The sequence below is a fragment of the Cucurbita pepo genome, chromosome LG07 (assembly GCF_002806865.2).
Source record: "Cucurbita pepo subsp. pepo cultivar mu-cu-16 chromosome LG07, ASM280686v2, whole genome shotgun sequence".
Classification (NCBI taxonomy): domain Eukaryota; kingdom Viridiplantae; phylum Streptophyta; class Magnoliopsida; order Cucurbitales; family Cucurbitaceae; genus Cucurbita; species Cucurbita pepo.
In genome coordinates, this window is record NC_036644.1 from 3,823,339 (window position 1) to 3,841,246 (window position 17,908).

A 17,908-nucleotide genomic window follows, 5' to 3' on the forward strand; every position below is an offset into this window, starting at 1 on the left:
AACATTGAATGAACAGTCAAAGAATATGAGGATTCATTCTGGATTGCCAAAGGCATTTTGGGTCGATGCTGTAAATACAGTAGTCTACTTGATCAATAGGGGGCCATCAGTACCCTTGGAGTTCAAGTGCTAGAAGAAGTATGGACAGGAAAAAAACTCAAGTACTCTCACTTGAGAACTTTTGGTTGCACTGCATATGTTCGTGTTGATCTAGAGAAGAGCGACAAGCTTGACGTTGAGGCTGTGAAGTGCTACTTCATAGGTTAGGGTTTTGACATGTTCGAGTATCGGTTTTGGGATGACAAGAACAAAAAAGTCTTGAGACATTGTGACGTGACCTTTAGTGAAAATGTCTTGTACAATGACAAAGAGAAGATAAAATCTGAAACTACGAATCAAGTAGGAGTCGATTTTGAGTGGCAGGAAAACTCACCTAGTAATGTTGTAGCAGATACTCATGAAACTCCTGAGACTACTGCTGAAGAACTAGACGTGGAACAAGGTTTCAAGACAACGAAGCAAGTGGGAGTTGAGGTTGAGTTGCAGAAAAATTCACCTAGTAATGTAGCATATACTCAAGAAACTCATGAGACTATTGCTAAGGAACCAGAGGTGGAGCAAGGTTCCAAGACAACAAAGCAAGTGGAAGTTGAGGTTGAATTACAGAAAAAAAGATATTCAAGAAACTCCTGAGACTGTTGTAGAGGAACCAGCAATAGAGCAAGTGACACCTGAACTAGTGTTGAGAAGATCATCCAGTACTATCAGAGTACCAAATATGTATGTATCTTCATTACACTATCTGTTACTGACTTTGATGAAAGGGAGCCAGAGTCCTTTGATGAGGCCCTATAGTTAGAGGATACAACCAAGTGAGAGCAAGCCATGGATGATGGGATGTCTATGTTTCAAAAATGCGTGGTACTGAGGCTAAGTATGTGACAATAACTGAAGTTGGAAAGAAGACGATGTGGATAACTGACTATATGAAAGAATTGGGCAAGAAGCAGCACAAAAAGATTCTTTATAGAGATATTTAGAGTGTCATATAGTTGGTGAGAAACTCGGTTTATTACTTAAAGACAAAACACAGAAGGCGATACCATTTCACTCGCAGGTTAGTGGAAAATGGTGATGTGTTTGAGAAGATAAAGGGGGTGCAAAGAATCCAGCAAACATGTTAGACAAAATGGGTTTATGTTGGAATATTGAGGTTGTACAAAACCTCAATTGGCATAGTGTAGTGAAGATGCCGATGATTGTTTGAGAATAAAATTCTTGCTTGACTGGATCAGTCTCCAAGTGGGTGAATTGTTAGGTTATGGAGCATACTTCTTATTTATAATTTAATCAATGGTTATACATAGTAAAGTTATATATGGTAAATCAGTAAAGTAATTGTTTCGATATTTTTCAACCAAACTGTAAGGAACGCTCAAATTTGATGAATTTGACACATATGTTTAGTTAAAATACAAAACTTAAACACTTTTATTTTCAGGTCATTTTCGAGTCATTTTCCATAGATATTAACATTGACACTTTTTTCCCTCTTTGAGAGGAGAGTCAATTAACTCGTTCAGAAAAGTTGTTTTCTCGTTTTTAAATAGCTATGTATAGTAAAAAGTTATATCCAGTAAAATTAAACACGGTATATAATTATATATAATATAAACCTTTAACACCACTCTGTTCTTAAATTTGGCAAGCATCAATATAAACCTTTATAATTAACATGTGCACCGGTTGTTGTGTGGTCTTAACACACGTCACATTTATAATTAACACGTGTATCAAACTTTTTTCTTAAATTTTGGCAAATTTCCTTCCACGTGGCTCAAATCCATGCCTTTAATGTATTTTCATCTGCCGTGACGTGGACGGTTAAAACAGAAGGACCACAAGGGCTTTGATTTGGTCCAATAAATCAGGCGCTTCCATAATTAATTTTGCATGATAATCAAATTATTTGCGGCTTTGATTTGGTCAACGTGGCCTCCTTTGATTAACAAGTATTATCCACAAGTAAAAACTTCCAATAGTGTTACCATAGAATATATTTAGTCCAATATTATATATTTTTTTAAATTTTTATTTTTGTACGTAACGCTTCAATTATTCCAATTATTACCTTTCTATACTTTATTTACAAAAATATATATAATATATATGTTAAGTAGTTTTTGTTACCTCTGTGCCAGTCTGTGCAGTCTCTTTCATGGCGTATGGTCAATATATAAACCTTCTTATCACTTCCCTTCACCAATAAACCTTATTCTCATAGAGAGTCACCGGAAAGATGAACCCAAATCAGGGCAGCCGCCGGGCTCTGTGGTTCATCGCAGGCTGTGTCTTGTTGGTTGCGACGGCGGGGGAGGCTCAGAACGTGAGCGTGGGGGTGGTGTTGGACATGGAGAGCTGGATCGGGAAGGTGGGGCTGAGCTGCATCCACATGTCGCTGTCGGAATTCTATGAAGCTAACCCTCACTACAAAACTAGGATTGTTCTCCACCCCAAGGACTCCGCCGGCGATGCCGTTGCTGCGGCGGCTGCAGGTTNCCTTTTCTTCCCATTTTTTTTTTTTTTTTTTTTTTTCAATTTTTGTGAAAATGGAGACCTGTTCGTTGACTTTCTAATATTAAATTAAATTATATATTTAATGAGTTCTTTCATTTTAATTTTTATATCTATTAAGTCAATATATTTTGAAAAATATTAATTAAACAAATTTAAATATTTGACTAACCTTATTCTTTGTTTATAAATTTAAGATTAATCTTTAAATTAATGCGGACTACCAAAATCTCTTTAATTTATGAAGCTTTACAAAAATTCAACTTTTCTAATGTTTAATCATCAATTAAACCAATCAAAACTGACTCATTTCAATCCTTTTTTGAAAATAACCCTGGATGGAATAGCTGTTGACCTTATAAAGAACAATAAAGTTGAAGCAATTTTGGGGCCAACCACTTCGATGCAGACCAACTTTGTGATCAAGCTCGCCCACAAAGCTCATGTCCCCGTCCTTACCTTCACCGCCTCTAGCCCCTCTCTCGCCTCCCACCGCAGCCCCTACTTCTTTCGTCTCACCCACACTGACTCTGCCCAACTTGCCGCTATCAGCGCCTTAGTCAAAGCCTACAATTGGAGACAAGTACGTGTTAAATCACCCTTTTAACTACAGGGATTGCCTGCCCTCCATTTTAATCTTTATTTTTTCTGTCTATCCAGGTCGTTCTGATCTACCAAGATGACGAGTTTGGAGACGGGATGTCACCCTACTTGATCCACGCATTGCAGGGTGTGAATGCGCGCGTCCCATATCAGAGCATCATTGATCCAACGGCTACCGAGGATCACATCGGGGAAGAGCTTCACAAATTGATAACAATGCCGACCAGAGTGTTCTTGGTGCACATGCAGCCGTCTCTGGCGATTCGCCTATTCGCTAAGGCCAACGAAATTAGAATGATGAGGGAAGGCTACGTTTGGATTTTGACTGATGCCACCGCGAATTTGCTCGATTCCATGAGCTCCTCTGTTTTGAAGTCCATGGAAGGAGCTTTGGGAGTGAGGACATATGTCCCAAAATCAATGGAGCTCGACCGTTTCAAAATTAAATGGAAACGGGAATTCATAATGGAAAATTTTGTCCTCAATGATCCACATTTAGACATCTTCGGACTGTGGGCCTATGATGCAGCTCGAGCACTGGCAATTGCTGTTGAGAAAACAGTGGCCAAAAACTTCACATTCGAAAACCCTGGACATATGTCCCAAAATCAATGGAGCTTGAACGTTTCAAACTTAAATGGAAACGAAAATTCATAATGGAAAATTTTGTCCTCAACGATCCACATTTAGACATCTTCGGACTGTGGGCCTACGATGCTGCTCGAGCACTGGCAATGGCAATTGAGAAAACAGGGGTCAAAAACTTCACATTCGAAAACCAGAATGGATCTGAAAATCTAACAGATCTTCGAACTTTGGGGGTTTCTCGAAACGGGGAGAAAATTCGGGAAGCCTTGTCGAAGACGAAGTTCATAGGGCTGACTGGAAATTACGAGATCGTGAATGGGCAACTGCAATCGGCAGGATTTGAGATAGTGAATGTGAACAGTAATGGAGGAAACAGAGTTGGGTTTTGTAATCCTGAAAAGGGGTTGTTGAGTTTGAGTGAGACGATGACGGTGATTTGGCCGGGGAATACGGCGGCGGTGCCAAAAGGGTGGGATTTTCAGACGACAGGGAAAAGGTTGAGAATTGGGGTTCCAGTAAAGAAAGGGTACATTGAGTTCATGAAAGTGAACGGAACGGAGGTGGAAGGGTATTGTAAGGACGTGTTCGATGCGGCAATAGCAACGCTTCCGTATGACGTTCCATTTGATTACATTCCCTTTGCACTTCCGAATGGATCTAGAGCCGGTTCCTACGATGATCTCATCATGCAAGTAAACACAGGGGTCAGTATGTTTGTATTCATTTTATTACTTCATCTTTGAGGACTAAAATAAAGTATTAATGAATGTGTGGTTTATGGACAGGTCTACGACGGTGCAGTAGGAGACATAACCATCGTAGCAAACAGATCCAAGTACGTTGATTTCACCTTGCCATTCACAGACTCCGGAGTTTCAATGATCGTTCCAACACAAGCCAACTCCAAGAACAGAGCATGGCTTTTTCTCAAGCCTCTCACTTTAGACCTTTGGATCACAAGCTTATGCTTCTTCGTCTTCATGGGATTTGTGGTTTGGATTCTCGAACATCGAATCAACCCAGACTTTCGTGGTCCTCCCTCTCATCAGATCGGCACCAGCCTCTGGTTCTCCTTTTGCACCATGGTCTTCGCCCAAAGTAACCACCTTTAAAGACTCATTTGTTTTGATGAACTAAATTTATAATCCATCTTCAAGTATATTTAATTATTTATTCATATATTTTGACCCATTTGTTTTGTACTCTTAGGGGAGACTTTGATAAGCAATTTGGCTAGGTTGGTGGTGGTGATATGGTTCTTCGTGGTGTTCGTTCTAACTCAAAGCTACACGGCGAGCTTAAGTTCTCTTTTGACAGTGCAACAATTACAACCCACCATTACAAATATAAATGAGTTGTTGACGAAGCAGTCGTCGGTGGGATATCTAGAAGGTTCATTTGTTTGGGGGCTGTTGACCTCTGTGGGGATTAAGAATCTCAAGTCTTATAGGTCTCCTGAGGAACTCGACACGTTGCTAAAATTAGGAGGTTCCAATGGCGGCATTGATGCTGCTTTTGATGAAACCCCTTACATTAAGCTCTTCCTTTCCAAGTTTCCTAATAAATACATTACGGCTGATCCCACATACAAAACTGATGGATTTGGATTTGTAAGTCTTTGTCTCTCTTCCTGTTATTAGAACACACAATTATTTTAGGGTGTTTATTTTAATGTTTATAATGATGATGCCAACAGGCATTTCCCATTGGCTCACCATTGGTGGCAGACATATCAAGAGCGATGTTAAATGTGATAGAGAGTAAGAAGATGAACCAGCTACAAATGAAATGGTTTGGTGATCAAGGCAATTCATGGTCTTCCATACCAAAAGTTACTTCTTCCGGACTGAACCTAGGCAGCTTTTGGGGCCTATTCCTCATTACCGGTACTGCCTCCATCATCTCCCTCCTCATCTACTTCATCATTTTCCTTCACAAAGAACAACACACGCTCCGTCACACCGCCAATGAAAGCTCCAACTCCTCCATTAAGAGTAAAATTCGAGCACTACTCAAAATCTACGACAAAAGAGACTTGACTTCATACACATTTAGAAAGAGTAATCCTCCAGAAGTAATAGACAACAAGATTCAAGCAAACCACGGTAACCCGGTTGGCACCTCACCAAACTCGAATTACTTGCTAAGTCCATTGAATGATTCGATCTATGACACGAACCATGAGTTCTCTAGATCGGAAGATTTGAATCTAAGTAATCAAACCGTAGAAATGGTGGTCCATACAACAATGGAAATAGTTCCTCAGAGTTAGAAGTACCCTTTGGGATTTACGCTTTGGGATTTTAGGAAGTTTTTTTTAATGTATTTTTGAAAAAATAGGGGTGAATTGGAATATTAAACTTTGGAGTTAACCCAAAATTAAAATAAATACTAATAATAGAATGAAAATATTTTAAAAGAAATTTTGATATCCATTTTATAATAATATCTTAGCTGGGTCCTGATACATCTTTGTACTTCTAGAGGGGAACGTGTAAGAAGTATTGTGAGCTTCCGTCATAATATCTTTCAAAATTTTCTTGTCACGGGGAACACAAGCGGTTTTTCCACAGTAGGCCCCCGTCTGAAGAGATTGAGTACCCCACTGGTTTTTCTGTCTCTATCTGATTCCACACTTTTCCAAGGTGTTCATCAAACCTCTGAGCATCAATAATTTGTTTTCGCAAGGTGAGTTGCATGTTCATTTGTGTTATCTGAGCAGTACCACCTCTAATTACAACATCGATTCCAGCCCTCTTCATCTCATCTTGTATTCTTTCCTGCTTAGTGATCAACGCGAAAGTATGAACCGCCTTTCTGCTCAATGCGTTCGCCACGACATTGGCCTTGCCTGGATGATACAGGATCTCGATGTCATAATACTTTACTAGTTCCAACTATCTCCTCTGTCTCATGTTAAGCTCCTTCTGCGTAAATAGGTACTTGAGACTCTTGTGATCAGTGAATACTTGAATTTTCTCTCCATACAGATAATGTCGCCATGATTTCAGTGCAAATACCACCGCTGCTAAGTCGAGGTCATGAGTGGGATAATTTCGTTCATATTCCTTCAGTTGTCTAAAAGTGTAAGCTATCACTTTACCCTTCTGCATGAGCACGCATCCTAGACCTTTTCCCGATGCGTCGCTGTACACCACTAGATTCCCTGAACCATCTGAAACTGTGAGGACTGGTGCTGTCACCTACCTCTCCTTGAGTTCCTAAAAGCTCTGTTCGCAAGCTAATGTCCACACGAAGGGCTTGCCCTTCTTGGTCAACTGAGTTAGCGCCGAAGATATTTTGGAGAAATCCTAGACAAACCTTCTATAATATCTAGCTAGTCCTAGAAAACTCCATACTTCAGTGACTGTGATCGGCCTTGGCCACTTCATCACTGTCTCTATCTTAGCTGGGTCCACTGTGATTCCTCTGCTTGACACCACATGACCCAAAAACGCTACTTCAGATAGCCAAAACTCACACTTGGAAAACTTGGCGTACAGTTGCTGTGTTCTCAGTACGGTCAGAACTTTTCTCAAATGCCCTTCGTGCTCTACTTCTGACTTGGAGTACACCAGAATGTCATCAATAAACACTATAACAAAAATGTCTAAGAATTTCTAAAACACCATGTTCATTAGCTCCATGAAGACAACTGGTGCATTGGTAAGTCCAAAGGACATGACGAGAAATTCATAATGTCCGTAGCGACTTCTGAAAGCTATTTTGGGTATATCTTCTTATCTTATTCTCAATTGATGATATCCTGCCCTCAAGTCAATTTTGGAGAATACCGTTGCTCCCTGCAATTGATCAAACAAGTCGTCGATCATCGGGAGGGGTACTTATTCTTTATGGTGACCTTATTCAGTTTTCTATAGTCTTTACACAGGCGCAAGGATCCATCCTTTTTCTTGACAAACAGAACAGGGGCTCCCCAGGGCGATATATTGGGTCGTATGAAACCCTTATTCAATAGCTCCGGTAACTTTTCCTTCAATTCCCTGAGTTCTGCAGGTGCCATTCTGTAGGGTGCGTTGGAGATCGACGCAATTCTTGGTTCTAGGTCGATCACGAAGTCAATTTCCCTAACAGGGGGCAAACTTGGCAAATCCTCAGGAAAAACATCAATGAATTCTCCAACAATGTGAACTGACGAGACTGTCTGTTCATTTCTGCTGTCTAAGGTCACACTCGCTAAAAATGCGCTTGCACTACTAGGGATCATCTTTCTAGCCTTTAGTGCAGTTACGACGCCTGAGGTTCTTTTGAAAGCGGCTCCCTTATATGTAAAACTATCCCTTGACGGGAATCTGAGAGTAACTATTCAAGTTTCACATTCTATTAGAGCACGATTCTCGCCTAGCCAATCCATACCCAAAATGACATCGAAGTCATGCATGCTTAATACTATTAAAGCAGCTTCTATGACACGTCCCGACACTGTCACACTACCTCCCTTAACTCTATGAGTAGTCATTAATAACTCGTGTGCAGGGGTGGACACTAATAGAATGATCTTTAAGGGTTCTTTTTCTAGGTGCGCTAAGTCAATGAATTCCTTAGGCACAAACGAGTGTGTGGATTCTGAATCAAATAGTACCAAAGCCAAATGACCAAAGATGGGTAGTGTACCTGTAACAACTGTGTCAGGCGCGTCGGCTTGCCTTCCTGTGGTTGCATGGGCTACAGCTCGCCCCTGCTGCTTTTGGGCACCCCGACCCCTTTGATTCTTTACTGCAGGTCGGTTAGTATTATGATCTCTCCTATGAGGACAGTTTGCTACAAAGTATCCTGTCTGGCCACAACTATAGGTGAGGGCGCTGACACTTTGGACATGGGTCCCTATTCTGTGTTGGGGCTCTTCCACGATTAGCAGTGCCACCACGGGGTGGTCTGCCAGTCCTGGGATAGTTCTGGTTTACCTGTTTCCTTTGAACTGCGATATGGGATTCTTGGGCTGAACCTGACTGTAATTTGTCAGTACGATGCGCATCAATGAGGGTCGCCATTTTGAGGACTGCTGTGTAATCTGTTGATGCCTGAGAGGCCACATAACCTCTAATGTTCTCCCTTAGACCAGCGATAAAACGTTCAGCCTTAAGCTCTTCAGTACTAACATATATAGGGGAGAATCTTGCCAATCTATTGAATTTCAGATCATAATCCTCCACAGATTGGTCACCCTGCTGACATATATAGGGGAGAATCTTGCCAATCTATTGAATTCTAGATCATAATCCTCCACAGATTGGTCACCCTGCTTCAGTTCATGAAATGTTGCCTGCAGCTTCATTCTACCAACGACTGGATAGTATGTGCGAATGAGGCCTCTTTGAACTGACACCAAGAAATACGCTCTCCAAGTGGTGCAATCATTTTTTTTAGCACCATTCCATCAAAAATGAGCCTCTCCTTTCAACATATAAGTTCCACAATGAACCTGATATTCCAGCGGACAATTTATGTAAAAGAAGGCTGTTTCCATAGCCTCAAGCCAGTTTTCAGCTGCAATGGGGTCTATTTTGTCACCTTCAAAGGAAGACGGGTTTTGCCTCTGGAAGTCTTTAAGATAACAAGACTCCACAGTCATAGTCCCAGAGTCTCTGGTCTGTTGCAATGTTGTTTGTTGCATTGCTGCCTGTTGCATTGCTGTCTGTTGCATCGTTGCGTGTTGTATTGCCTGTTACATTGTAGTCTGGTTAGTGACCAGTGTCTGCATCATCTAAGTCACCTGAGCCTGGTTTTCCATAGAGGTTAACATGAATGCCTGTAGTACATTTGTAGTGAGGTTAGTTGTTGGCTGCCTAGGTGGAACCTCTACATTATTGGTGGACACCGGTGGGACTGCTTCAGGAGGAGGTGCATAAGAGTCTTCGTCGGGTAATTCTTGAGTCATTGCTCTCTTTTGACTCATTCCTGACCTTGGTGCCCATGGTATAGGACACTCAAACCATTGGGGCATTTCATCAACCTCCTCTTGAGGTTCAGGTACAGGTTGTTCTGCCTCAGATGACGGGACATCAGTGTCCTGAGCGACTCTTCTTCTTCCCCTTCTAGGTCCTGGCCCGAGATAGGTTCTACACCTCTTTGGTGCCATTTAGCTACCACATTAGAAAATTTTCGGTTACAATTCATTCAAGGTTCAACCTCTAGAAGTGTGCAGTACAATACAAGAAAACAGTCATGAAAAATTCTCTATTTAACAACTCAGCTCTTAATTTCGCAATTCAGATTCATGAGACTATCTGGTCGCGAGCGGCACGTGATTTATGGGCACATCACAGAGGATACAACACTCTAACCTAAGTGTCTATAGGACCTATGTCCTGGTGTCTAATACCAAATTTGTCACGACCCAAAAAAAAAAAAAAAAAAGTTTACCTCAAGTTGTGACTTACAATGACTATGACGTGTAGCGTGTATGCAAGAATTTCAAGGGAAACCTTATTTCAAAAGTATTTCATGTATTTCGTAAGGAAAACGTTTCATTACCAAGAGGACATATGTGTCTAGGTAAAAACAAGAAGAGAAACACGAAAGACAAAAGTGTACTAATCCATAAGACCAAACTGACGCCCCGGGACACGCTCCCTGTGTGACAATCCACATCGTTCAACGCGCCCTCTCTTGACCCATTGCCTCACGTACCTGAAAAAGAAAGGTATAGCAAGAATGAGTATAAAATTATACTCAATAAGCCACCTACTTGTAGGCTCTTATCGCATCCCAATTACAACAAACTTCCACGGTCTTATTCTTTGGCTTTAGAACATCTAGTTCAGGTCTTAGCTCCTTGGGGTTTCTTTGGTACTTCGTCCAATCATTTATACCTTAAGAGTTCCCTTATGCCATCTTGTGTTTGACTGGCTATGAGACTACCTGGCATCATATCTAGGAAGTGAGCTGCAACCCCTTAGTCCCATGATAATCCCCCATCATTCGGGGAGGGCTACCTCCCCCATTCCCATCCAGCTAAATGGTTCGTTTCAACGTGGGTCTCCCATTTCCCATGCTAAAACGGCTTTAGAGCAGATGAGTCCTGATCAGGAACCCCCTGGTCTCCCACGAAGCGTTAACACCAATTGCACACAGTTAACCTAAGGGTTCCCTAGAAGTAGTTTGTTTAGGGGAAAGGTTAGGTCTATACTTAGTGTCTTGTTACTCTAACCACGAATCCCTAGACTTAATCATAAATGTGGGTCATGAAAATTAATTGAGTACATACAAACTATCATCCAACATCATCGTACAATATTCATGCAAAGTAAACATACAAACTCAACGAGACCATAACATCCATCAACTCCCGGAGCGTAGAGTTCACAATTTCCCATCCTCCTTTCAGCATGAAATATACATATACATAATAAGCCGGAACTTAAAGCATAACAACAATACTCAGGTAATTCTAATAATAATTCACACAATACATCTTACTTTTAATAATCAATTACCTACATACTATCATGGAAAGACGACCTAAGATAATTAAACTAGCATGCATGCATTCCAAGCGACTCCTACAAGTAGTACTTCCTAAAATTCCGTGTGGTGACTTACCTGGATTATGCGTGCCCTTACGTAGCGTTTCCACACAATTGGCGTATCGAAAGGTAGTGATTTTTCGTCAATTAAGTCCTATTTCATATAAAATGGAGTTAGGATTGGAATTAGGAGGAAAATTGGGAAAAACAGAAGTCGAACGGGTCGAAAACGGGCTTACACGCGCTTCCACTGGCTAGCCACGCGCCGAGTGCAATCACCCGCAGGTTCCACGCGCGAGTGTCACGTGCCCAGGATTTTCTGCAGTCACTGGTCGTCGGTTCGGCTTGGAAGCAGTGGTTCGGGTGGACCGTGGGTCGTCAGTTCGGTTCGTTTTGCCGCGCGGGTACCGAGTCAGCCGAGGGACGCGGGTCAGGTTGCGTTGCTGGGGACGCGTGTCGCAGGAAGGCCGGAGCTGCGTTTTCCCAGGCGGCGTTCGACGTGTGTTCGAAGGTGGTTGGCGCATGCGGTCCTCTAGCCGGTTGACACGTGGCATGTCGGCGANAATTAAACTAGCATGCATGCATTCCAAGCGACTCCTACAAGTAGTACTTCCTAAAATTCCGTGTGGTGACTTACCTGGATTATGCGTGCCCTTACGTAGCGTTTCCACACAATTGGCGTATCGAAAGGTAGTGATTTTTCGTCAATTAAGTCCTATTTCATATAAAATGGAGTTAGGATTGGAATTAGGAGGAAAATTGGGAAAAACAGAAGTCGAACGGGTCGAAAACGGGCTTACACGCGCTTCCACTGGCTAGCCACGCGCCGAGTGCAATCACCCGCAGGTTCCACGCGCGAGTGTCACGTGCCCAGGATTTTCTGCAGTCACTGGTCGTCGGTTCGGCTTGGAAGCAGTGGTTCGGGTGGACCGTGGGTCGTCAGTTCGGTTCGTTTTGCCGCGCGGGTACAGAGTCAGCCGAGGGACGCGGGTCAGGTTGCGTTGCTGGGGACGCGTGTCGCAGGAAGGCCGGAGCCGCGTTTTCCCAGGCGGCGTTCGACGTGTGTTCGAAGGTGGTTGGCGCATGTGGTCCTCTAGCCGGTTGACACGTGGCATGTCGGCGGCTTCTCTCTCCTCCTAGCAGAAAAATAAGGTTTATGATTAGTTTTCTGACGTTCTTCCCATTTTTCTATCTCTCGATTCTTAATCCAGACCGTAGTGACTTCTTCAACAAAGTTTTAGATCATACTTCAACCTACGTGCCAATATTTTTTCTTGATTTTTACTTAACCATACGACGAGTTATGAGCGTCGGAAAGAGGTCCGATAACATCCTTACCGTTCTTGGAAAGATTCTCAGATCTCGACGTTTCGTCCGATTTCCTCACAAGATCAATGGCGGATCTTCCCTAGATGAAGATGGTAGACTTTAACAATCCATTTCCAAATGAAGATCTCATATATGAAGAGTAACGTTCGAGATCTTACCTTGCGGATTTCTTCCGGATCTTGACGAAAGAAGGAACCTCACCAACACGAGTCTTGCTTCCCTCCAAGAAGGAACTCTAGAGTGTAAGTTTCAGCAAGGGATGAATTTCGTTGACGATTCTCCGACGAGGATTCCGGCGATTCACTTTTCTTTCTCAAGCTTTCTCTCAACCTTCTTTCTCACACTTCTCTCTTTTGCTGGTATTATGTGGGGAACCCTCAAGACCCCTATAATGGACTGAAGGGTAAAATGCTCNTCTTTTTTTTTTTTTTTTTTTCTTTGAGAGCATTACAGTTGACACACCTCCTAGACCCCTTTTCAGTTAGGCGAGCATTCTCTAGTAGCTATTGATGCAGAATACCCGTTCAGTTTGAAATAACCATTCAGTTTCATATGTAATATACCTATGATCGTAGATCCGTTCAGTTTCCAAGACTTCCCAAACCTTTGTACCTTGCCAGAATTCTTGCACCTTTTTTGGCGATCGAGTATTTTTAAAAAAAATTAATTGGAGTCCGTTGCAATTAGAGTGTTATCGTTAGTTTTAAAAATTTATGAGTATTATTTTAAAACATGATACTAACGGTAGGATTATTTTTAAATTTTTTAAAATAGTGGAAAGATAATTTTTTTAAGATAAATTACTATTTGTTTCTTACTAAAATGAATGAAAATTATATATATATATATATATATATATATATATATTCCTAAAATAAAAATAATAATAAAAAAATTAAAAAAAAAAAACAAAAAAAAAACAAGAAAAATAGCGAGGAGAAGACGCCTTTTCATCTCGCCACTCTCTTTCATGGCGTAAGGTCAATATATAATGAAGCCTTTTCTCATCACTTCCCTTCACCAACAACCCTTCATTAAACCTTCTTCTCATTCCTGTGGCGACTCACCGGAAAGATGAACCCAGATCAGGTCACCCACCGGCCTCTGTCCTTCATCGCAGCCTGCGTCTTGTTGGTTGCGACGGCAGGGGAGGCTCAAAATTTGAGCGTGGGGGTGGTGTTGGATATGGAGACCTGGGTCGGGAAGGTGGGGCTGACCTGCATCCACATGTCGCTGTCGGAATTCTATGAAGCTAACCCTCACTACAACACTAGGATTGTTCTCCACCCCAAGGACTCCGCCGGCGATGTCGTTGCTGCGGCGGCTGCAGGTTCCACATCTCTGCCTTTTCTGTTTATTACTGCCATTTAAAGCTATGCAAAAATCCAACTTTTCTAATGTTTAATCATCAAACAATTTCAATCCCTTGATGGAACAGCTCTTGACCTCATAAACAACCATCAAGTTGAAGCAATTTTGGGGCCAACCACTTCGATGCAGACCAACTTCGTGATCAATCTCGCCCACAAAGCTCATGTCCCCATCCTTACCTTCACCGCCTCCAGCCCCGCTCTCGCCTCCCACCGCAGCCCTTACTTCTTTCGTCTCACCCACACTGACTCTGCTCAAGTTGCCGCTATTAGCGACCTGCTCAAATTCTACAACTGGAGACAAGTACGTGTTAAATCACCCTTTTAGCTATAGAACTTGGTTGCCCTCCATTTTAATCTTTATTTTTTCTATCTATCTATCCAGCTCGTTCTGATCTACCAAGACGATGAATTTGGAGATGGGATGTCACCCTACTTGATCCACGCATTGCAGGGTGTGAATGCGCGCGTCCCATATCAGAGCATCATTGATCCAACGGCTACCGAGGATCAGATCGGGGAAGAGCTTTACAAATTGATGACAATGCCGACCAGAGTGTTCTTGGTGCACATGTTGCCGTCTCTGGCGATTCGTTTATTCGCTAAGGCCAACGAAATTGGAATGATGAGGGTGTTGTGCGCCGAAAGCGGAACAAATGTACTCACAACACCAAAGTTATTCAAGACATACAATATGACACTCAAAACTTGATGATTTCAACAGCAGAAAGAATGGCATTATATAGCCTTCTGTTAAACCTAAAGATAAACTAACCAGCCAAAAAAAGACCTTGAGAATAGGTCTTGGTCCTAGAGAATAGGGCTTATGACAGTGTTCAACAATCTCCACCTTGTCATAAGATCTCCAAGTTGATAGCTAATTTGGTTGCTACCATGTCAACACACTACTCCCTTCCGACGTTGATGAAATCTAAACAATGCCAGAACTTTTCACGGGTGATAACCTTTGTCAACATATCAGCAGGGTTATCAGCTGTTCCAATTTTTAATAACCGAATATCCCCTTTGCTAATAATTTCTCGAATAAAGTGAAAACGGACATCAATGTGTTTTGTACGAGCATGATGGACTTGATTTTTTGACAAGCAAATAGCGCTCTGGCTATCACAAAATACATCTATATGTTCCTGCAAAATACCCAAGTCATTGATCAAACCATGCATCCAAATAGCTTCTTTAAAAGCTTCTGTTACTGCCATATACTCTGCTTCAGTGGTAGACAATGCAACAGTAGACTGCAATGTTGAACGCCAACAAACAGGTCCACCAGCCATAGTAAATAAATAACCCGTAGTAGATCGTCGCTTATCCAAATCACCAGCATAATCAGAATNGCAATCGGCAGAATTTGAGATTGTGAATGTGAATAGTAATGGGGGAAACAGAGTTGGGCTTTGGAACCCTGAAAAGGGGTTGTTGAGTAACAATATGACAGTGATCTGGCCGGGGAATACGGCGGCGGCGCCGAAAGGGTGGGAGTTTCCGACGGCAGGGAAAAGGTTGAGAATTGGGGTTCCGGTGAAGGAAGGGTATAGTGAGTTCGTGAGAGTGAATGGAAAGAAGGTGGAAGGGTATTGTAGGGACGTGTTCGATGCGGTAATAGAAGCGCTTCCATACGCCCTTCCGTTTGATTACATTCCCTTTGCACTTCCGAATGGATCTAGAGCCGGTTCCTACGATGATCTCATCATGCAAGTAAACACAGGGGTCAGTATGTTTGTATTCATTTTATTACTTCAACTCTGTGGACTAAAATAAAGTATCGGTGAATGTGTGGTTTATGGACAGGTCTACGACGGTGCAGTAGGAGACTTAACCATCGTAGAAAATAGATCTAGGTACGTTGATTTCACCTTGCCGTTCACAGAGTCCGGAGTTTCAATGATCGTTCCAACAAAAGCCAACTCCAAGAACAGAGCATGGCTTTTTCTGAAGCCTCTCACACCGCCAATGAAATCTCCAACTCCTCCATTAAGAGTAAAATTCGAGCACTACTCAGAATCTACGACAAAAGAGACTTGACTTCATACACATTTAGAAAGAGTAATCCTCCATAAGTAGTAGACAACAAGATTCAAGCAAACCACGGTAACTCGGTTGGCATCTCACCAAACTCGAATTACTTGCTAAGTCCATCGAATGTTTCGATCCATGACCCGAACCATGAGTTCTCTAGGTTGGAAGACGGTAATCCTGTTGGCACCTCACCAAACTTGAATTACTTGCTAAGTCCATCGAATGATTCGATCCATGACACGAACCATGAATTCTCTAGGTCGGAAGATTTGAATCCAAGTAATCAAGCCAAAGAAAGGGTGGTCCATACAACGATGGAAATATGGAAATAGTTCCTCAGAGTTAGAAGTTCCGTTTGGGATTTTATGAAGTTTTTTTAATGTTTTTTTTTTAAAGATAATTTGACTTTTCTTGAGCATGGCAAAAATTCCCTTTTGTAATTTAATGCTCAAAATGGGGTGAAGCATTTTTTTTGGTTTTGTGGAATTTGAAGCAGCAAAAGATGTAGTTAATTTGTTTAATTTAATTAAGATTAATCTACTTTTAATAAATCATATTAATTGTCATGTAGTTTTTTTTTTTAAGTTAATGTTGATTGAAATTAGTTAAATAATAATAATAATTTTTATACAATAAAAAAATTGAAAAGGGAACATATTTCTACTATTTATAAAATAAAAATTAATAAGTTTGATTTTTTTTTTTTTTTTTTTTTAAAAATCACAACCCAACCTTAGTAAATTTTATTTGTCCCCATTTGAAAATGATGGGACACAATCTTAAATAAAAGATTTTAAAAATTCACAAACCAACCGAAATCAATTTATAATAGCTCAAAAAATAAATTCATCAATGACAACAAACAAAAATTGTAACGTTGTATATAGTTCCAACGTTATCAAAGAACATAAGACAACTAATTACGGCACTTGAGAATTGGTTAGAAAAATATAACATCATGAAATTAAAAAACAATAAAAAAAAATTAGTTTAAATAACTATACCTAACAAAATATATATATATATATATATATATATATATTAAAAAAAAATTAGTTTATTGAAATTAATTTTGTATCCATGTGCTATTTTGGGAATTTTAGATTTTAAAGAACTCCTAACATAATTAAGAATCTACATTAAACGTAGAACATGAAACGAATAAATATTTTGAATAACTTATAAATATTTTGACTTATGAGAAAAATGTATGGCCTTTTCCTACCTACACAAATATAGAAATTCCTAATTTCAAAAATTGTAAAAAAAATTATTCAAATATATGTATAGTTCATCGAACATAATATACTTTTGTTTTTAAATAAATGTATAATTCATAATCAATAAATCCACCGTAAATTATATTTTAAAAATTAAACCAAAACTTATGGATGGTTGTTTATTAGCTTATTCATGTTATAAACTATATATTTAAAAATAATATAAAGTGTATGAATAATGGTTTGTTAATTTATTCGTATTATAAATAATGTGTTTAAAAATAATAGGAATAGGTATTTTTATAAAAATATCTCAAAGAACCTAAATAAAATAATATAAAAAAAATTAAACAAAATAATAAAAAAAGAAATAAATTTTCAACTTTTAAGTCAATCTTGTGCCTTTGAAAACAAAGTACCACTTTTACCGAACATATTAGAATTCTTAATATATTCTATAAATTTTGTTTGATTCGGGTCAACTCGAAACTTGTCCTATAAATCCAACCCAATCCAACCTCTATAATTCGAGTTGGGTTGGTGTGGGTTGTCAAGTTGAATGTACACTCTTAATTATATGTGATTCTAAAATGGTAAAACTAAAAACCATGACTTTGATTCATAATTCATACACATTCTACCATTCAATTAACACGTTCGAACTTTCAAGTTTATATATTAAATAGTTATTTTTTAAATA

General features: G+C 40.3%; 2 protein-coding genes across 2 annotated transcripts; both read left to right on the forward strand.

Moving 5' to 3' along the window:
* Positions 1-2,295: 2,295 nt before the first annotated feature.
* LOC111798106 (glutamate receptor 2.8-like) lies at positions 2,296-6,134 on the forward strand. The gene is made up of 7 exons (XM_023681075.1): positions 2,296-2,555; positions 2,922-3,157; positions 3,235-3,581; positions 3,773-4,469; positions 4,551-4,863; positions 4,975-5,375; positions 5,462-6,134. The coding sequence occupies exons 1-7, from the start codon at positions 2,300-2,302 to the stop codon at positions 6,035-6,037; spliced, it is 2,826 nt and encodes a 941-aa protein (XP_023536843.1). The 5' UTR covers positions 2,296-2,299; the 3' UTR covers positions 6,038-6,134.
* A 7,521-nt stretch (positions 6,135-13,655) lies between these two features.
* On the forward strand, positions 13,656-15,994 carry LOC111798801 (glutamate receptor 2.6-like). The gene is made up of 6 exons (XM_023682135.1): positions 13,656-13,911; positions 14,020-14,255; positions 14,337-14,609; positions 15,059-15,233; positions 15,303-15,679; positions 15,761-15,994. The coding sequence occupies exons 1-6, from the start codon at positions 13,656-13,658 to the stop codon at positions 15,992-15,994; spliced, it is 1,551 nt and encodes a 516-aa protein (XP_023537903.1).
* The last annotated feature ends 1,914 nt before the right edge of the window (positions 15,995-17,908 follow it).